Below are 22,851 nucleotides of genomic sequence, written 5' to 3'. Positions count from 1 at the left end.
CAGCCCCTGCTGTGCCCTGAACATTAGCCTTGACGAGGTCCATAAATTAACCAGTTGACCTTCGGCAAATGCTTCATCTCTCTATAATGAGGTTTATTGTAGTATAAACTGAGCCTCAATAGTCACGTGATCTCAGCACCTCCACTGTCATGCGGACTCCGTGTTCCCTTTGGAAGCATCTGCAGCTGAGAAAACTGAATGAAAACCTCTCTAGTCCAGGAAGGCAGGGTGTGGGTGTTTGGAGTGTGGTTTCTGTGGTTGGACGGGAGCAAAACAGCAGTGTCTTCTGAGATCTCAACTTGCCTCCGCAGAGTAGATCGGGTGAACAGACAAAGCCACAGACACACGTTCTGCTTCCAACTGTCGTGCGTCTTGATAAATCTCCCCAGTGGCACCTCCGTCGTCCCTGTTAGCTAGGTAGGAAGATACCTTATAAATGATTAAGCAGACAGAACTCACGTGGAAAGATGGTCTTTATTCTGAGCAGTGATTTCACTTGGTGTTACCAGCAGTCTCTCAGCCTTAGCTTGTCACAGAAGCATCATGTAAAATGGAAAATAATAAAATATTACTTAAGCTGCACAACCTACACAGGATGGATTATCGTCTCGGCCAGGTTAGCATCTTCGCCTTTCTGATGAGGTGGGGCTACTCAGCTATAAAGAGGATCAAAGATAGAGAACTGTCCGTTAAACAAAGTGAAGCCCTTAGCTAAGAGAACTGAGCTGAAGTCATTGTTTCTACCCCACCAATTTCTTAGTTTTCAGATGGCCTATTCCCACCCCACCGCCATTTTTATGTTCTTATCGCTACCTTGCTCTTAGTAGCCACGTTAATCACCTAAATTATCCTTTCCATTATTTCATTCACAGAGTCCCATGTTTTCAATACCAGCATTTGTGGCTTTCCTACAGCATCGGACATAGTTTGGCAATAGTTGAATGCAAACCTTTTATCCTTGAATCAGCTCCTCCAATGCTCACTGCCATTGAGTCAATTCTGACTCCATAGCAACCATGCAGTACAGAATAGAAGTACCCCTTGATGTTTCCAAAGCTGTGACTCTTTGTGGGGATAGAAAACGTCCAGTTTCCCCATGGCATGGCTGGTGGTTTCAAACTGCTGATCTTGTGGTTAGCAACACTTACACAACCTTACATCACCGGGGCGCCTTCAGACGCACTGCTAGGTATGAGAATAGAAGCTATATGAATTAGTCATCCTACTTCTATTTTTATATGTGTTCTTCCCCCTTTCCTTCTATTTCTGTCTCCAGGACATTGTATCCCAGAAAACAGCTTTTTAATCATTTGTTTTTTTTCCTGAGACCATGGAGTACCACGTGCTTGCCTGTGCTTACTGCCTTCCTCTCTGTCTTTCGGGTTTTGTTTGCTTTATCTTAATGGATCTATCTTCCATACCAAGCCGTCAGAGCCTCTCTACATGTCTGATAAACGTGCTCCATGAACTCATCATCTGATAATAAGGATAAAGTTTTTCCTAAACTCAATCTAGTCATTGATTTGTTTTAATATAAAAATCAGAGGTTCCTTGATATTGGGGGCTGGGGAGGCAGGTAGGAAGTCCGTGGTTGGTGCACATGGTCAACTATGCTAATCTGCTAACGAAAATGTAGATCCAGTTCACCTCAGAAGAAAGGCCTGGCAATTTCCTTCTAAAAAAATCCTGCCCATGAGAGTTCTAAAGCATTTAGCTCTACTCTTACCCACCTGGTGAGGTGAGGGATCAGGATGAGAGGAGAAAATAGGCATTCTTTCAGCTATTAGGTCTCATCAGGTAGCTGTGAATTGTTTCCTTTTCAGTGCGTATCTCGGGTATCTCGTCTGCCTGTAAGAGACGCTGTGTTTGTTAGGAGGTGGACATGTCATTTGCAATCACTTTTATTAAAGAATAACTTTAAAATACAGTATAGGACTTTAACAAGGTATTTGCCTGGGTTTAAAACGGAGTCTTCTCTGACATGCCATTCAACATGACACCATTATAATAGCTACATATGTTTAGTACTTATAAGCCTGGGGTTGTCTCATATGTGTTGGCATTTATTAATTCACTTAATTCCAATAGTGACTAGTAGGGAAGGTTCTTGAACCTCTATTGTACACGTGGGGAAACTGAGGAATAAGTAAATGTATGAAGTTATGCTCAGCCCATATAGCTTCTAAAGATGGACAGTTTTGGACCCATATATCCATGCTTGGTAGAGCAGAAGAGCAGGGAAAACGAGGCAGGGCCTTGACAAGATGGACGGGCACAGTGGCTGCAACCACGGGCCAAGCGGAAGAACAGCGGTGGGGCTGGCGTGCGTGCAGTGACCTGTTGTTCCATTGCACTCAAGGTCGTGGTGAGTTGGAACCCACTGGAAGGCACTTAACAGCAGCAACACACAACAACTCTGGCTGTGTAGCCCACGCTCTTCACCACCACTTATGTTGTGTTGATTGGTTTCCATGGAAAGGACGAAAAGCACAATGACTCTTAAGGCCTCAAAAGACAAATGTTCACATCCTAAATTTACCATTTTCATGAATATCAACTGGATCTGCTGGTGCCTAAGTGTTGCAGGTAAGGGTCTTGAACCTGGAACAATTATGTCTTTAGTATGAATCTGCTGTCGGCAAAATGAAAAACGAAAAGTAGATGGATAATTAAAGCCAGCTGTCTCTTCCCAAAATCACAGCAGCAAAACCTGGAGGTGAGGGTGAAGAAAAAGTCCAAGTGATGGGCTTGAAAGAAATCATAAACACTAATTAAAAAAAACAAACTAAAAATACCCTAAACAAAGCCGGCTGTCATCAAGCTAATTCTAACTCCTGGAGATACCATGTGTGTCAGAGTAAACTGTACTTCTTAGGATTTGGAATGGCTGAGGTTCCAGAAGTGGACCACCAGACCTTTCTTCTGAGGCACCTGTTGATAGACATAAAACAATAAAGTTTTTCCTCAGCATTGAACATGTTAATGTTTGGCACCCTCAGGGTCTCCTTCTCAGATACCACCCTCCCATCAACCTAAAATAGCGCAACAATAAAGACATAATAATAACAAACCCTGCCATTTAACAAGGAGTGCCACCAATAGCCCCCTTGATGCCCCTCAAGGAGCCCTGATGGAGTAGTGGTTACTCACTGACCTGTGATCCACAAGGTCCACAGTTTGAAACTACTAGCTGCTCTGTGAGAGAAAGACTGGGCTTTTTACTCCCATAAATAGTTACAGTCTTGGAAACCAATGGGGGCAGTTCTACCCTGTCCTATAGGGTCAGTAGGAGTTGGCATTGACTTTCAGACAGTGAGTTGGTTTGGGTGTTACCCCCTGTCATTTACCAAGGAGCCCCATTGGTGCAGAGCATCAGTGTGCACCTGCTAATCAAAAGGTTAGTGGCTCGAACTTTCCCGCTAGTCTACTGGGGAAGCAGAGGGAGGGATATGGCCATCTGCTTCCATGGACAACACAGCATTTAAAGTCCTGTGGGGCAGTTCCATCTACTCTGTCCCATAGGGTCACCGTGAATCAGACATAAAATCCTGACTGTAATATGCATGACTGGATCCACAACTTGATTTTTCTTACGTAGAAATAGTTTGATCCTCATTAAACTCCTTGGGCGGCTACTTTAATAATATTCTTTGATGCTCAGGGGGTTGATTTCCTTTGGCAAGAGAGAGAGAATATGAGCAGCTGAAACCCGTGCTGTGTGTGATCGTGGAGTCGGCCCATTTCGATGCAGGAGGGCAGCAATTTGTCATCCCTCGACTGCGGTGGGAAAACAGGCCCGTTTTCAACCCATCACAAATGGCTGAATTAGCGCCCTTCCTTCACAGTAAAATGGACCGACCAGCCTTGCTCGTCTTATATGAAACCCAAAGGTGGTGTGTTGTTGGCATCTTTTTTCCATGGGTGTGCTCAGTTTTCAAAAATACATGAAACATAAAAGTTGCCATTTAAACTATCTTATGTGTCTGACTCAGTGACATTTAATTTATATCCACAGTGTTGTGCAAACACCACTACTATTTATTTTCAAATCTCTTTATCACCCGAAACAGAAACTCTCTGCTGAATGGGAAGTGTCCATTACCAGTCCCCACCCCCCATCTCCAATGATAAGCGTTTGTCTCGGCGCCTTCCTGTGTTCTAGCTAGTTCATATCAGTGGATGCATATAAAATCGGTTCTTTTGTGTCTGACTTATGGTTCTTTGTATAATGCTATGACTTTTCACATAAAATAATACTTGGAGAAAATGAGACACCTGTAAGAAGAAGCATACTTGTCCCACATATTAATCTTTTCACTACAGTATCAAGCAGCATTTAAAAACAAAAAATGAGGCCATCTAAGTTTTCTTTGTATTTGTGCCCTTATTTCCCGGTGTGTTCTTGGCACAGACGTGCTTCCGCCACTCTAGGAACCAAGAAGATCCCTTCGCGTGCTTGCTCTGAGAACGTGCCAGTAGCTGGTCCTGATGCTGATACAATTAATTAAAACAGTCAACTAGACTCCAGTGAGCTCCAATTGAGTCTGATTTGGATCATGTATTTAACAGTCATTGACTTGCAGTCACAGAAAGTGTCAATTCTTTTATCAAATCTCTCCCATCCAGGAGGGCAAACATAGGACCAATTCATGGTCTACATTTGTCAACAGATTCATTTCCCCCCTTCATTTCTTTGCCCATACAGCAACCTCTCTGCTTCGTTATCATTTAATAAATTGGGAAGGCACTTCTGTTTAAAAGTGCATATTTTAAATTTAGGGACAAATGCAGGATGTGAGGTGTGTCACAGGAATGCTGAATGACTGAAATGTCATGACATTTACAATCCAGATGTCACCACAAGCTGGGAGACAAGCCAGCTCGGTTGCTAATTAGATGGCATATGCCCAACAGCCTCACATGATCACGTGTGTGTGTGTGTGTGTGTGTGCACGTGCGCTTCAGACTTGAGACCCTAGCTCTGAATGGGAACCAATAAATCATCTCGTCCATACTAAAAGAGCTTTCACAGTTTAGATTGTTTTTCACCTTTCATATTATTTATCTATTGGCTAAAGCAAACATGAGAAACACAAAAGCCACATGGCCCACATTTAGGTTGTATCTCTAGGCAGATGAGTGGCCTGGTTATGATTGTTTTTACCTCTGAAGAACCTCAGGCTCTCGCATTCTGCAAACGACAAAGCTGAGGCTGAGGGGGTTAAGCAATTCCTATGGCCCACTCTTCCCCGAAGTCTTCATCTTTAACTTGGTTGTAAATACAAGGAAGCATGGGGGGCGGGGGGGGGTGTTGTTTTTGAACACATGCTAGGACCCAACCTCAGTGGTGTCTTGAGAAATTTACCTTGAAGCTTCCCAGCCTTGGTGAACAAAATCTGGTTAATCCTCTGTGGTCCCAAAGCAATAGATGAGTGGAGCCCCGGTGATGCAGTGGTTACGAGGTGCGCTGCAGCAGTTTGAAACCAGCAGCACCTCCATTGGAAAACCACTGGGCATTCTACTCCGGTGCAGAGTTACCGTTTCAGAAACCCAGAGGTGTGGAGTTAGGGGGGTGGGCATCACACAGAGTCAGCTTTGACTCGAGGCAGTGAGCTTGCGTAGTTTGAGTTAGATCATACGTGCTCAAATGCAGGGAAATTCTAGGCGGTCTCATTGTTGAATTTCATTGAATTCCAAATGCACTTGGGAAAGATGGAACGTATTCCTGATGCCACTCTTCTGGAGGCGCATCCACTTAATACTCAATTCCAACTGGAATCTCATTGTCAGCAGAGAATTTTACCAATTAGTGAATGGCCCTCCACCCTGTTCTGGAGCAATTTGCATACTTTCGGTGCTTCAGAGCCAAGACTTTGTAGCTCAGAGACCAATGTCATACCCCGTCCCACGCTGGTTGGCTTTGTGTACACGTCTGGGGAAAGGATCCAGGCTGTTCAGTGGGTCCATTTTTGGTATACAATGCTAAAACATCATAGGTGACACAGAACTCCTTTTTCCAGAGTAGAGAGACAGCAAGTCTCAGAATATTGAAGGAAGAAGTCCCAGCTGACGAAGGGCATCTCCTGAAACATCACACTTTGACATCTCAAACTTCCTCGGCTTGACCTTGGCTGAAAATCATTTTTGGTAAACAGGAACATTCTAGGGAAAATCCGCCTTGTGAGTTGGGGAACCAGGAAAGTATCGTGCTTCCCAATATTGCCCACATACTTTTGGTGCACACATCACTCAAAAGCAACTCAACTTTAAAACGTGCATGTGACTCTTGCGTTCTAGAAGGATCTCTGGCGGCCTACTGTGTACCGCTTGGGCTGCTAACAGCCAACTCACCAAGTCCCGTCAAGGTGGATCGTCTCCAGAGCACTGCACAGCAATTCTACTGTGTCCTATAGGGTTGCTTTTGGTTGGAATCCGCTGAATGGTCAGTGGCTTTTTTTTATTGTCCTCTGAGGAAAAATAAGTGTTAAGGGAGCAGAAAATGGCTGGGAAAGAGCAGGTGTCTAAATATTTCCCTCACGAGGATTCTACAGAGCCCTTTCCGTGCCAAGAGAACACTGTCTTCCTTGATCAAGTAGAGCCGCCTGAGCGAATTTCTTTCTACTACTCTTAAGTTATAGCTGGTTCTCCTTTGAACATCTTGTTTAGTAATACGCCCTGTATGTCTTGTTTAGTTTTTGGTTGGTTGGTTTTTGGTGGGCCTGAGAACTCTCAGCCATGGATTCTGCGTTCCCCTTGGTTTGTACCCATCTTATTCCGGATCAAGGAGGCCCTTTATATCAGTCTTGGTTCTGTTTCTTCTTGGACTTTGAGCACACAGTACTTCCGCCATATCTTTCCCGTGAATCAGCATCTCTGTCCTCTCCTGTGGGCTTATGACTCATTTCCTGAGTTGTCCCTTGTTTCTTGGTGTTGAGACGCTCTTTAACACCCCTCTTCATCCTGCCAGCAGCCCAGCTCTGCACTATCCTGTAGGAATACGATATGAGCCACAAATATAATATTAAATTCCCTATTAGCCACATTAAAAGAAACTCAAATAAACAGGGGCAATTAATTTGTGAAATATATTTAATTAAACGGATTACATTTCGAGAATTGCATTTCAACATATAATCAGTTTTTAAAAATCATTCATCTTTTGCTTTATGTTTTTCCATATTAAACACTGGAGTATATGTTATCTTTTCAGCATAGTTCAATCGGGACTAGCTCATCTCAAGTGCTCAGTGACCATTGAGAAGTGCTCAGCACCATGGCACTCCCAGCTGTTGTGTCAGACATTGTAGGTCTAGACCATCACTCACTCTCTAGTCAAGACTCCTCTCCTGGCTTGTCCATGAACTCCTGGGAACCAGCACTCGGTTAAGAATTTTGTTGCTACCTGTCTTCCGTGCCCTATCATTATGGCCTTCCTGTATATTGTTCTACAAAATTGCATCCTATTTTCAAAGTGAAATTCTTGTGTCCTCACCTGCAGGTGATGGATCCCGACCTACTGCCCATTTCTGTCAGTGGTCATCATCTGGTCATGAAAGTTTGTCTCCTTGGGCCTCCAATTGCAGAACGGCCTGCCTTCAGCTGCCCGGTTCACGTCGGCATTTGTTTGTGATGTCTTCCACTTGTAAAACCAGGCTGCTATTTTCTTTGTTTCGTCTGCTTTGTTTCAGTCCTGCAGAAACCCAGTTTGTGTAAGCCTTGGGATTGAACCAGAGACGCAAGCAATGTCAGATTCAAAGTTATTCTACCATACTAACTTTTTCATGTACTGAACAGATGATTAAAATAAGTATCTCAACATCAAATTTATTGTGTCTTCTGAACAATGAAATGACCAATAAAATTTCCAAAACGGAGTTTCTAAAACCCATCTATGTGAGTTACTAGAGCATGGATATTGAAAACTTACTTTCAAGTAGTTCCTAGTTTTTATGGCAGATCTGAGTATCTTAAAAATGTTTGTATTAAGTGGGCAGAAAAGCACACAGAGCCTATAATGTTGGAACATGGTTGAAAGCTTCAGCAAAATAAATGTGAGCTTCCTTTGATGCATGCAGAGCCTATCAATTATATGCATAGAGATTGATGCGTAGATGTGTATAAAGAGGGCTTATGAAATAATGGGGCTGACTCCACAGGTGAGAGGGAAGATGTAGCTTCTTAATAAACCTGAAGCAGCTCACACATCCCTCTAAAATGAATTATTAGCTATGTCTACATGTATTGAAAATGAGCAGATGACAAGTGAAACATGCTAAGTAATCCTCTCAGCTATTTGATGCACAAAACCCGCCGGATGCGTAAAGCATTCAAGATGTATTTTAAAAAATGTTTTTCTGTAAAAGATTAATATTTAATATGTATATGATCATTGTCCTCCAAGACTAAATACAGACTCAAAATACGCATTCCATCCATCCCCTGAAAGTGTGGTCACTTAGGAATCCAAAGTTCCAGGGGACCCTGATAGTGTAAGGGGTTACACATGGCCCTGCTAACCACAAAATCAGCTGCTCTTTGGGCTAAAGCCAAGTCTGTCTCCCTGCTATTATGAAGAGTGACAGTTTCAGAAACCCACCGGGCAGTTCTTCCCTAGCCCACGAGAGTCTCCCTGAGTCGGAATCGACTCTGACTCTCTGATTCATGGTCATGAGAATCAGGCCGTAGAACTTTGACTTTGGTTTGGGTAGTGAGAATGGTAGCTACCAAATGGCAGAATGGACTATTCAGCAGTTACCCAAGGAAAGCTTAAAATATACTCCACAAATGCATTCTAATTTTAGTATTGCTGATTTCATCTAAATATTGGATATTTTCACCTACTTAATATGGTTAAATGTTGATATTCCCACTGCAGATCTTCTATCCATTGACCATCTTTTAATAACATGACTTAAAATATTTTATTACTATCAGCAACTCTTATGCCAATACATGTTTATATCTAGTACATATATCATGACTTGGCATGGAGTTTATGCTATTTGTTTTAGCACTTTTCTAATGGCTGCCACTTTTGTCAGGTCACAGATTATATGGGCTGAAACAGTGAGTCTATCTTAATATCACCAGTGGGAATTGATTACCTTAGGCTCGGCATAATTATATCCACAAGTTACATGAGTATGTGGATGATTTATAGAAGTATTCTAGTACCCAAATTAAAAGCTGAGACTACCTGCAGAAGTGGCAGGCTCATACAGCGTCTATTAGGTAGAACTGGGTTTAAACTCCATTGCCATCCAAGATCAGGCCCTTCTATGCCCCAACATTCATAACTAAGCGAGCATCTAACAGTCAGCTTCCCACAGGGAAATAGCTGAGGATTCCACCATGGAGTGGTTTGGAATAGTTTGTCTGGTGCAGACTGAAGGGTACCCTTTCAAAGTACTAGATCCTAGCCCTGGAACTCTAAGGCTCTTCACAGACGTGGTTAAGTTATGACTCTTGAGATGAGGTGACTTATTGGGTAGGCCTAAATGCTATCAGAAATGTCCTTATGAAAGAAAGGCAGAGGGAGTTGTCTTCTATATGGAGAAGATATATTGTGAAGACAGAGAGAGATTGGCAGGTGCAATCACAGGCCAAGGAAGGCCTGGAAGCTAAAATAGACAAGGACAGTCAAAATAATGCCCAGTCCAGATCAAGTCCATGAATCTGATATTAGCCCACATTGTCTGATACCACTCTATAAATTCTCTTCTGACTCACGCAACACACGCAATAATGCTGAAGGCAGGAAGATCACAGGCCAGTGAATCAAAAGTCTTGTTGATCTAGTGGTGGGGGAAGCATCTCAGTGCTGGCTTGGGTCTCCATGTGGTTTCTCCAGCTCCAGAGCTCTGGCTGCCATCAGCATATCTCCATTTGACTTGTCAGCAGGAAGACAAAACAGAGAGAGGGTGTGTCCCGCCTCCAGGAAGGAAGACAGGAGTTCCCAGACTCCTCGAGAGAAGGCCATGTCCCTGCAGAGGCATGATTGCCTATAACCTGATTGACAGGCTAGACTCTATCCCTTCACTCCAGTTGACAGGAGATTATGTAACTGCCACAGTCACCTCACCTCCGATTCCAAGTACACCGGTGATCATAAGCTCTTTATATTTAGAAATCCTAACATGGTCATCATCTATGGCGTGAGTTGAAATGAAGATGCCCAGGGAGCCACAAGGGCACATTCCGTGATACGAGGGTCAGAGGGGAAAAATCCAAAGCAATAACCCAAACCCAAGAATATGAATATATTGATGTGTAAAAGTCAAAACGAAGGGAGTGAAGTTGTAAAACATTTCAAATTAAGACAACCATTGGATGAAGTCTGACGTGCAGGCTGGAGAGAGCCATTTACAATTCTGCCTTTAAAGAAAACGATGGGGTGTGAGACCCTCGTGCCTACGGGGCCCCGTGTATACTGTGAAGACACCAGCGGAGTCTAGAAGACCTTTCTAGTGGGAGCTGTTTTGATCGTGTGCCATTATGTTGATCCAGACTCAGGAGCGCCTACAGGGCAGAGTAGAAGTGCCTCCTAGGGAGTCCCAAGGCGTTAGTGGTTCGTGGAGCCAGGACTCATATCTTTCTCCCACTGACTTTTCAGTTATCTGCCAAATACGGAACCACCACGTCTTCAGAGCTCCTTCTGGTACAGGTAACTCCAAGTGGATGCATCTTAAATAATTCCTCGCTATTCCCCAAATACAGAGTGCATTCAGCAACACGATCCTTGATTTTATACCTATCGTCCATGCTGATGTACACCTGGGGATAGTTGGCCGTTCCGTCCTTTCTTTTTTTTTTTTTAACCGGTCTCTTTATTGTTATTGTTCCGCCCTCTCCGAATCCCAATTTGAATGACCTCTTGAATATGAACAGACAGATACTCGCTGCCTCCTGATACTGGTGGGCCAAACCATCTCATTCTTTTTTCCACTAATCCTCTCCTTCCCCCCCCCCCCCCCCGGGTGCAGTGATCATAGATGTCAGCTTCTCCGCTGAAACCTCGGAATCATCTTTCGTTTTTCCCCCATGTTCTGATTTCAGTCTTCTGCCAGTACCAATATTTCCCCTCATTCCCTCTTCTTAATCCCTTAGTTATTGCTACACATTGGAGCCCCATCCCTCCTCTGAAAGACACTAAGATCACACCCATCCTTCCCACTGACCACTCTGTTTCTGCCTGCTCCACACATGATCCTCCTGACCACCTCCAGGACCTTTCCAAATAAGGTCAAGTTGGGTCAGATCACTCCTCTGGAAGTTTGGAGGACCCCTGGGGGCTGCAGAAGAATGGCTTCATTAATCCACCCTCAGCCTGTCTTTTCAATTGTCTTTCCTGATCCATATTAATTCTTGTCCTTGTTGCCAACCAACAAACTTCCCACTTTTTGCATCCTTTTGATTCTGTTGATTTATTTTTGCTGGTCTGTCTTCTCACCTCACCCTCTTTGTGGTGTCTATCTTCACTTCCGGGGGTCACTTTAAGATGTCTTCATTGAGTTTTCTTGACTACTTTCCTCCATTGATGACATTGAACGACCGTTATTTCCTTAGGATGTTTCTTTTAGTTTTTTAATAATACTCACTTCTATTTTTTAATGTAGATTAATCTTTTCAAACCTATCTTCCCGCTCCCCCCCCCCCACTGCAACACTAGATTGATAGTTCTTTGGGGTCCAAATGTATGTATTCTTTCAATTTACCTCTACGAGTTGGTAAGTCAACTCTAAAATATGGTGACCTCATATGTGTCTAGTAGTATGCTGCTTGGAATTTCCAATGGCTGAGGTTTCCAGAAGTAGATTGCAAGATTTTTCTTCTGAGGTATCTCTTGATCAACTTGAACACCTCATATTTTAGTTAGCAATTGAGGATATTAACTGTTTGGACCACACAGGAGAAAACACAGTTTAAATCGTACATTATCTATATTATATATTTCCTTTATCTCATTTCTAAAACATTATAAATGCATATCATATAAGTTAGTGCCATTTTTGTAATTAGTTCTTGATTCATTGCCTTAGCTTCTATATTAGATTGTAGCTCGCCCACGGGCAGGAAACATAATCTATACTGGAAATATGATATACTCTTCAATTTATATTATCATTATACAGTTATATGGAAACCTATGTAGTCCTCAATACATATTTGGATTATATAGCTATGTAGAACTCTTTTATAGTATTCCAAATATATTATGATTACATGGAGAATACTTGCTGGATGATTCCATTGACATATTTTCAAGCAAAATAAAAATCCTAGGATTTTAAAATCATCGGCTTTTGGGACCTGATACATTACTTATCCTCTAGGGAATTTAGCTTGCTATATTGTGAAATTGGTCACGTCTTCCTTCCTTAAATATACAGATGCAGTGAGGTATGATTCTGAATCACGGAAATCAGTGTCATGTAAATCTAAAAAAGCAAAACCAAAAAAAATTTCAGAATCAATATTCGGCTCTTTAAAAGGAATATGAAGAGACATTATTAATAAAATTCAATATTAATCATTTAATAATGATAAGAAATATACAGACAACATTTGCCATGTAACTGCAGGCTGCTTACTAGGTTGTGGAAATCAAAAAGTATTGCTTCTGAGCTTCATGTGTGCCCCGTTTATTTTCAGAGAATCATGCTTCAGCAAGTCTCTGAAACCCATTGATGTCTGCTGACCAGTTCTCTCATGAATAACACTTGTCTAAGTTTCATTAGAATGCCCTTCCCTGCCCCTCCCCCCGCCAATAAAAAGCCCAACCAAACAGTGATTTGTGAGGGGACCTGAGGATCAGTTAAATGCAAGGCAAAAGAGGCCAACCAAGAGTGTATGGTAACGACTTTTTGAGGTTGTAGAGTAATAATCTTCATACAATTTCTCCAAGGACACAGATGATCATGGGGGCTTATTGGGAAGAAGACTTAAGACATTTGGAAGCTGCATTGCAAGAAAAAAGGCCAGGGAAATGATGTGGGGAATTCTGTTCCATCACAGGGGTATGCTTGCTCATTCTCTGAGGGTATGTACTGTGAGAATTCTACTGGGAAACTTCACCCCATCCCTTGGATAGCCCTGATCCTACCCCTTCAGAATTTATCTTGCTTTCCTACTACAAGGAAGGAATGTGACCTGAATCACTGTAGGATGCCAAATCTGGTGTTTTAACATGTTGCAAATTGAAGAGCACAGAATGTGGGGGGCGGGGCAGATTTAGAGTGAAGGAAACATTGTCTTCAGAAGTGTACAGGCCTAAATGGAGGATATGTTGAGAGACACTAGCTTCACATTTTTGTTTTTGCTTACTAAAGGGTTCTATAATTTTGTAGCAATTTGTTTACTAAGAACTGTATGCTTTTGACCTACCCTTGTCAGCGTGTGTGTATATGTGTATGAATGTATGCATCCATAAACACACACATGTACACATCTAGATTTGTTCTCTGATCTCTTTAAGAGTTCTCCATTAATTAGAGCACAGACTCATGGATTTAACTCATATTTCGAGATTTCCATATGCCATTGCTTACAACTATTTATCTGAAAACTTGAAAAGAAAACCCTAATGTATTCTGAAGGAGTGCTGGCAGTGCAGAGGGTAATCAGCATTGGACAAGATCTGAAGGATTGGCATATAAAATTCACCAGGCACTCCAAAGCAAGATGAGGCAGTGGGCTTCCATAAAGCTCTGCAGCTTTGGAAACCCTGTGGAACCGTTCGACTCCATCTCTATGAGTCAGAGTCAACTTCAGAGCAGTGGGTCTGAGCTGTATTCTGTGGTCATTCTGCTTTGTTCTGTTTTGTTTATCTTTTTCCATATATGTGACAGATTGAGCAATATCAGAGATCGATTCTTTGGGTGTAGAATTATAATTTTGTCATTTTTACAACAAAAGACTGCATTAAACAGGACTCTCCAAAGTCAAATTACTGTGGACATTTCATCTGTTATGTAGCAATAACAGAAAACATTCTAAATCTTCTGGAGTTTTGTAAGATATTGTCCTCTCGTTAATTAAATTGAGAGATGATTGCCCTACGATTACCTCGATTCATAGACTGCATAATTTACCATAATGATGATAAACTCCTGGTATTGAATGAAGTTAGATGTGCATGAGTGAGTCTCTCTGTTTAAAGGCCACACGTCGCAATAAATCAGCATTTTGCGTGCAACCTGATGGTGCATATTTGCCCCCTTATATTACTATGTCAATAATTTTCCCCTTATAGTATTATGTAAATGTATCTCAAAATAAAAGTTATCAAGGAGATTGGATTGCCTGCAAAGACGATTGAAAGGTCAAGTGAACTCAACATTTTGTTTGGGGGTGGGTAGGAAACAGAGAATGATGTATATTTTAAAATAACCTCTTGTGTAACTCACACCATTGCTCCTTACACATACACGTGAATATACTACAGAAAGTGACTTCGACTTCCTGCCAAATGATTGAATTTAGTAGGTCTAGGGTGAGTTCTCAGAATATTCAATTTTCCAAAGCTCCCCAAGTAATTCACATACAAGAAATAGTTTTCTATGGATCCTTCTGACTCTGTATAATGTGCGTTAGCAGTATCATTGGTTGCTTTTGGTTTTGTACTATGTCCTTGACCATTTCATTAAATGCATTTGATAGTCAGGAAAACAATAATACTAAGTTTTTTTCTTTAAGCCATGCATGCAGCCTGGTAGAAGCAGACTCTGATATCATTAGAATTCATGTTGCGACCTCTGGGCCATTGTTGCTGGCAGGCTGGGGGTATAGACACACACACACACACACACACACACACACACACACACCAGAATTCTTGTTGTGGAAAGAAAATTTCCAAAGGCAAATTTAATCTATAAATGTTACTACTGACTACTCAAACTGTATTTGAATATAGCTACTATTTCCTTTCAGTTGTACTCTCTAAGTCTATATAATATGGATATTTAATTATTCTTATGCTGGGTCTCATGGGCATATTAGACAATTGAGATTCATGGGAATCATTTCCACCTGTTTTTAAGCAAACACCTCCATGCTCCCTGGCCAGGGCACTAGATGTCAGTGGCTGGTGACCACTGACTGCTTTGAAAGGTGACCAAGGGTTAGATGCACCTGTTGGAACAAATATTGTGATGAACATGTGCCTTCAGGAAAGCACCAGACATTTAAGCCACAGAGACTTGACATTGTCCCAATCAGTTTAATCATGAAGTTTTGTTATAAACACCATTCTTTTTTTAAAAAATCATTTTACTGGGGGCTCGTACAACTCTTATCACAATCCATACATCCATCCATTGTTTCAAGCACATTTGTACACAAGTTTCCATTGTCATTTTCAAAGCATTTTCTTTCTACATGAGCCCTTGGAATCAGCTCCTCATTTTCCCCTCCCTCCCTCCCTCCCTCCCTCTCCCTCCCTCATGAACCCTTGATTATTTACAAATTATTATTTTTTTCATGTCTTGAACTGTCTGACGTCTCCCCCCACCCCCTTGTCTGTTGTCCATCCTCCTGGGAGGGGGTTATAGGTAGGTTGTTGTGATCAGGTCTCCCTTTCTCCCCCACCTTCCCCTTCCCCTCCCCATGCCCTAGTATGGCTACTCTTAATATTGGCCTTGAGGAGTTTAGCTGTCCTATATTCTCTGCATTTCCAGCTCTTATCTGTACCTATGGACATGCTCTGGTCTAGCCAGATTTGTAAGGTAGAATTAGGGTCATGATAGTTGGGGGGCACAGGGAAGAAGCATTAAAGAACCAGAGGAAAGCTGTATGTTTCATCGGTGTTACACTGCACTCTTACTGGCCCCTCACAAAGACCATTCTTAAACTTAGAAATGAGAGGGTAACTAGTGGCATGACCTCTTCCTCTCTCCCTTGCTTCCTCTCTCCCGCCTTCTCTCTTTGGGGAGAGATGACAACACAAGTAAAACTGAACAACATTCAAAATCTTGGAATGTCTTTGGATTCTTTCTGTGGGAAACAAAAAGATTTCTCCCAAGTCGTCTCCCCCAAATATATGCTAGACTTAGGACACTGCAAGCAAATAATGGTAAATGATTGTCAAGTATACTCCCTGAAGGCATTCAGTTGCCAGACTACTGTCTGGTCCCACCACAAGTAGGGCCCACTCCCTGCTGTTAAGGCCAATGGGCTAATTCTCCCTAAAGGCTTGCTGCCATTGGTTTGGTCCATGTGGGTGGGGTTTATACCCTACTGATAATGGTTTCTGTGGAGATTCAGAGAATAGGTCACACCTGCTGAGTGAAAACCAAAGTTAGGCTGCTATCCTGAATCTAGGATCCGCCTTTCTTGTCACAGGTGTGCCCCCAATCCCTCCTTTTCCTATTGCATGCATATCACTAGATTGTTCCTCTCTCGTTGTGGTATTACCTATAGTACAAATCCAGGTTATATGTCTTTACCTGTAATTAGTGGGCTTGCAAACCCCCCCCCCAAAATATATAAGCCTTGGTTAGCAATAAAGATCCCCCCATGGCTTCTGGTTGGCTTCTCCTTCCTCTCCCCCATCTTCACTTCCCTGTTCCCTTTCCCCTTGTCCTCCATCTCCTTCCCCTCTATCCACATGGACCACCAAGTGAGGCTGAGGTGAGCATGTTACTATGAAATGTGTCTGACTCTTTTATTTCAATCTCTTCTATCTCTCATGATCTCTATGACTATATTATAAGCTCTCTCTATATTTCAATAGTTAAATTGCACCTATAGAACTGCAATTAGTTATGTGGGTGGGGTGGGGGCACCCTTTCCCGCACAAATGGCATACAATGTGGGGCAGCAGGGAAAGAACTCTTTTGAGGTCTACTCCTTGTAACAATTACATGGCCCCGCTGGAAAGTAGAATGAATCGGGATAATTGTGTGAAGTGAGAAGCCGGTGTGGCGATTAGCAGATAAGTTGTGGAAATAGTGAATGAGTATTTTAAAGAGAACAATGGGACAAGGTAGAAATAAACCTGAAACTTATGCCACTATGCTCATCCACTTACTGAAAAGACAGGGTGTAAAAGTAACAAAGAAAAAGATGCAATGTTTTCTAAAAGTAGTAAAAAGGTATAATCCATGGTTCTCCAGAAGAAGGAATTTTCAATCTAGAGACCTGGGAGGAGGTCATTGCAAACTTAAAGAAAGCACACACCTACCTCTCTCTCTCTCTCTCTTTTAAAAATCATTATATTAGTGCTCTTATAGCTCTTATAACAATCAATACATCCATTGTGTCAAACACATTTGTACATATGCTGCCATCATCCTTTTTAAAACATTTTCTTTCTATTTGAGCCCTTGGGATCAGCTCCTCAACTTTCCCCCTCCCTTCCCCACCCTCCTACTCTCATGAACCCTTGATAAATTATTATTATTTTCATATCTTATTATGTTCACTGTCTCCCTTCACCCATGATTTTATTGTTCATCACCCTGGGTATGGGGTGGGTGTGGGGGTAGAGATTATATGTCGATCATTGAGACTGACTCCAATTTCTCCCCCCACCTTACCACTACCCTCATGGTATTGCTACTCCTGAGGGTTATTGTTCCTGAGGGTTTTATCTGTCCTGGATTCTGTGTGTCCAGAGCTCTTATCTGTACCAGTGCACATACTCTGGTCTAGCCAGATTTGTAAGGTAGAACTGAGGTCATGATAATGGGGAGGGGGGTGGTAAAGCATTAAAGAACTAGAGGAATGTAGTATGTTTTGTCAGTGCTATGCTGTACCCTGGCTGGCTTGTCCCTTCCTTGTGACCCTCCTGTGAGGGGATGTCCAATTGTCTACAGATGGGCTTTGGTTCTCCACTCCACCCACCCCCTCATTCGCATTGATATGATTGTTTGTTTTGGAACTTCTGATGCCAGATACCTGATCCTGTTGACACCTCGTGATCACTCAGGTCAGTGTGCTTCTTTCATGTTGGCTTTGTTGCTTCCCATGTAGATGGCCGCTTGATTCTCTACAAACATTTAAAACCCCAGATGCTATTTCACTTAATAGCAGGCACCATCAGCTTTCTTCCTGACATTTGCCTATGCGCCCATTTTGTCTTCAGTGACTGTGTAGGGAAGGTGAGTATAAATAACAGAATGCCAGGTTATTAGAACAAAGTGTTCTTGCATTGAAAGAGCAATTGAGTTGATGCCCAATGTGCATCTGTCACCTTGATACATAACATATAAATATATGTCCCTATCGTTATATATAAATATATTTACATATGTACATTCTTGTATTTATACCTCTATAAGTGTCCTTTGCCTCCTACTTCTTTCCTCTATTTCCTTTTACTTTCCTTTTCTTTCCATCCAATCTTTCAACTTAGAAGTTTCCTACTCTAGATGAAATCACCGTATGTAGCATCACTCTTATGCCTCCAGTTTGAATTCGATACAGCATCGATGGGGGACGGAATGATGAGGGGTTAACATGATGTCACAAAGAGTGTTGGGTAGATGGAAACAGAAACCCATCTGTAGGGTTTCTTTCACATTTTGCAATGGTCATGAGGAAGTTCATACCAAGTGACTTTATCCTCGGTGTTTTGTCTCATTCACAAAGCCTTCCTGGGTTGTAAAAATTGCTTGACTGGCCCATAAATGTGTTTCATAAATTATTTTAAAATGTTTACACCAGAAAAAATTTAGATAAAATTATAACTAACTCTTAACCACAGACTAGAATCCACCCCTGACCCCAAGAGCCCTGTCATATCAATCTCCCTGGAAGGTATCTTGACCATAGTTTCAGAGACTGTATTGAAAGGGCAAGAGTAGAAGGAGCCACAGTACACAGGCACAAGTCAATGCCATGGAAGCTAAGCATCTTATTATTTATTGTTACTAATAGCAAAGTCTGCTTCTAGCAGAGAAAGGTAGTAGATTCCTAACAAAGACATTGCTAAAGACATTGTGTTAAAAAGATTCGTTCCATAGAAGCACCATTCTTAGAATTCTGTGGATTTTGTTTCTGCATAGGTAAATTGAACAACAGTGTAGCCCGGGTTCTAATTAGTGAAATAACACACATTGTTAAAGGTAACTGGTATCAGAGAAAGCCAGGGAGGAGGCATAGAAGTGAGATGACCCGGAAACTTGGCTATTAGCCACAGTCCTTGAGGATCTGAAATAACCCAGGCATTTTCAAGTGGAATTAAGTCAACGTTCTCAGGAGCCACATGATTTGGTATGTCTCGGAAGCAACATCGGTCAAGACATCAGTGACTTATTCAGAGCCATTTTAATACAAAGGTTGAACATGAAACATACCCTAGAGAAGAAGCGAGCTGGTGTAAAGTGTAACTATGTTCAGTTGTTTAAAGTTTTACCGCTAGTAAAATTGCATAGTACAGAGCTACCACTGGGAACCCAACAGAGGAGGAGGAAGTGAATGGTGCCGAGGCAGGGAAGAAAATTAGGAGCCAGATGTCTACAAGTGGGATGATTTCTATAGACATTCATCAGTTGTGATGCTCAAAGCTGCCACCATAAACTATTTTGACGTTTTTGTTATCTTCCTTCTGCTCAGTCTCATGTGCTGTTTTGTCACCTGTTAAGTCAACTACCTTGTATACCATAAAATGGGCACCATTGTTTGCAATGTCAAATCCAGAAAGGACAAAATCTGGAAGAACGAAGTGCCTCTTGCTTCTCTGTCATTAAAGAGCCTTGGTGGCATATTGGAATTTAAATTAGCAAGGTCAATAGTTGGAATTTAGCAGCTTCCACAGGGGCAAGACGAAGCTTTCAGTGTCTGTAAATCATTATAATCTTGGATGCCCCAAGAGTAGCTCTATTTTTGCTTAGGGGGATGTGTGGGAATTCACTCAATCTCAGCGGGTTTTGTTCTGTTTTATTTCCTATGTCACTTACGTCGATGGCAAAGAAATATTTCCTGCAAGACTACATCTCCCGAAATTTCCCCGGGCAGCGCATTTTGTTGCTAGTTCTTAGGTGCCAGTAAGTTTGGCTCCAACTCACAGTGATGCTGCGCACAGTACAGGAACACAGTGCCCAGCCCGACACTCTCCTCCCATGGGCTGTTATGTTTGAGCCCCTTCTTACAGCCACTGCATTGGTCTTCTTCTTTTTCCATGACTTTGACTTTACCAAGCACAATGTCCTTTTCCAAGGACTGGTCTTTCCTGATAACATCCAAAGGAGTGAGATAAGTCTTGCCATATTGGCAGCTAAGACGCATTGTGACTGCACGTTTTCCAAGACAAATATGTTTCTTCTTTTAGCGATCCGAGCAACTTTCATTTTCTCTGCAACACCAGAATTCAAGTGCCTTCATTATTCTTCGGTCTTCCTTATTCATTATCCAACGTTTACATGCATGCAAGGCTATTGAAAATGCAACCACAGCTGATGCCAGGGGCCTAGCTGGAGAGCAGATGTTTTGAGAATGATGAGGGCAATGAATGTAAAAATGTGCTTTACACAATTGATGTATGTATAGATTGCGATTAGAGTTGTATGAGCCCCTAATAAAACGATTAAAAAGAAAGAAAAATGCCACTGCATGGATCAGTCTTACCTTAGTTCTCAAAGTGATACCATTGCTTTGTAACATTTTTGAGAATTCTTATGTAGTAGATTTGTCCAACACGAGATGTCTTTGAGTTCTTGATGACTGATTCCATGATTATTGATTGGGGACCCAACCAAGATGAAATCCTTGGAAACTTAAAACTTTTCTCCCTTTATTGTGATATCTAATGGTCCATGGTGAGGATTTGGCTTTCTTTACCTTGAGTGGTAACCCATAGTGAAGGCTGCAGCTCTTGATCTTTGTCAACCTTAAGTCCTTCTTGCTTTCAGTAAGCAAGGCTGTAGGATTTTCATATTGCACATCGGTAATAAGCCGCTTCCAACCCTATTGCTATGCCATGTATTCTCCATGTGCAATTTGCAGGAATTTTTATAGGATGCAGATTTAATATGTATTGTGAAAGAATACAACCTTGAGGCCTACCCTCTGATTTTAAATCATGAAACATCCCCCTCTTGTGTTCTAAGAACTTCCTCTCATTCCATACACAGGTTATGTATGAGCACAATGTAATTTACGGGGAGTCCCATTCTTCTTAATGGAACCCATAATGTGCTATGTGACACAGTCAAATGCCCTAGCATAACCAATTAAACACAAGTAAACATCTTTCTGATGTTCTCTGCTTTCAGCCAAGATCTACGTGATTTCAGCAAGTGATCTCTTGTTTCAAGCCCTCTCCTGAGTCCAGCTTGAATTTCTAGCAGCTCCTTGTCTGTGTACTTCTGGCCAGTCCAGCAAGTCCATAAATCCAATATTACCCCATATGTCAAGATTAATAGATAAATTCATCTTTCGACTTATTCAGCCATGCAATGATGTTGAATGCAGTACAATCACAGGCTATTGGGTGGAAAGTCTGGTGGATCCAGTGGTAGTGGAAGCATTTCAGTGCTGGCAGGGGTTTCCACATGACTCTTCAAGTTTCAGGGATCTGGCTGCATCAGTGTAGCTCCATGTAGCTTTTCAGCAGGAAAAAACAAAGAAGACTCTCCCGCTTCCAGGGAGGAATATAGGAGTTTCCAGAACCAGGAGCAGTCTATGCCCCCATGGAGTTCTCTTTGACTATGGCCTGATTAACAGGCCAGACTCCACCCCTTCACAAGTTGACAGGAGATTATGTAACTGCCACAGTATCATTAGTAGTAGGATGTTATTTTTATCCTCATTTTAAACCTGGGGAAACTTTGTATGTTTTTTTTTTTCTTTTCAATCTTGCTAACTCTTCATATTGTGCTTTAGTGGCCATTTAACCACCTGACTCATGAAGACCTTCTACATAACAGAATGAAACATTGACCAGACCTGAACCATCTCTGCGATGTTTGATTTGTTAGAGCCCACTATTGAAACCCTGGGTCAACACATCTCATTTAAGCTTTCTTTGTTTTTCTATCAATTGTCCACTCCAGATGACCTGTTCAAGTACACAAGATGAAGTCTCCCTGTTTTCCCTTCTGAGAGTATGCCAGCTATAAATTTTCAAAGACTGATTTGTTAATTCTTTTGGCAGTTCATGACAATCAATTCTTTGCTACCATGACAATAGAAATGCACCCCCCTTCATTATCCAATTTCCATATGCATAGAAGCCCACCACAGTGGCGCATTTGCATTTTATGACTTCATATGCATAGTAGATAAAAGGGGGAGTGCTACTCTGTCCTATAGGATGAATATATTGGCAGTGAATGTGGATTTGGAGGGATTTAGTTCTTTTTAAAGGACTCTTGGTGGTGCAATGGCTAAGAGTCCTGCTGCTAATTGAATGGTCATTAGTTCCAGCCCACCAACTGCTCTGAATGAGAAGAATTTATGTTACCATCCTTCCATAAATGTTACAATATTGGCAACACTGTGGGGCAGATCGACTCAAAAACACATGGGCTTGGTCTTGGTTTGGGTACCTTTAAAAATGTCCTGTGATCCTAGAGGAGATAAACATTTCTTGAAGCACATTCCCCTCCAACCCCACCTAGAGTTAGGGGCAATAAAAGATGCCTATCATTGTTCTTCCAATCTTTCATCCCTTAAGTACAAGATAGCTCATTTGGCCCTCAACAGTTTTTTGCCAAGTTTGGCTAAGGAAGAAATGAGACTAAAACTCCCCACAAGTTGAACTTGAGTCAGAAAAGCTTCCTCTACAGCTTCTCAAATATCAGGTAGCTTACAGAAAATTGTAATATAGAGGAACGAAGCCTATAGCTTTTCTAAGAGTTTTATCGTTAGGATTTCATTTTCAGTGCAGTGGGAGGCCATTGAAAGTTT

At 41.9% G+C, this 22,851-nt stretch overlaps 1 protein-coding gene across 10 annotated transcripts in view; it reads left to right on the top strand.

The window, feature by feature from the left end:
- NRXN3 (neurexin 3) overlaps positions 1-22,851 on the top strand; it is a 1,780,548-nt gene that overhangs the window by 1,645,416 nt on the left and 112,281 nt on the right. Inside the window, exon 15 of one of the 10 annotated variants that reach the window (XM_075530571.1) lies at positions 3,795-3,798. The exons of the other annotated variants lie outside the window; for them this stretch is intronic. Within the exon in view, the coding sequence (XP_075386686.1) occupies positions 3,795-3,798 (4 nt within the window). The remainder of the gene's footprint in view (positions 1-3,794; positions 3,799-22,851) is intronic. 10 annotated transcript variants of the gene reach the window in all.

The sequence above is a fragment of the Tenrec ecaudatus genome, chromosome 14, assembly GCF_050624435.1.
Source record: "Tenrec ecaudatus isolate mTenEca1 chromosome 14, mTenEca1.hap1, whole genome shotgun sequence".
In the NCBI taxonomy this organism is placed as follows: Eukaryota; Metazoa; Chordata; class Mammalia; order Afrosoricida; family Tenrecidae; genus Tenrec; species Tenrec ecaudatus.
Note: the sequence above shows the minus strand (reverse complement) of the source record. Positions and strands in the feature narration are given on the sequence as shown.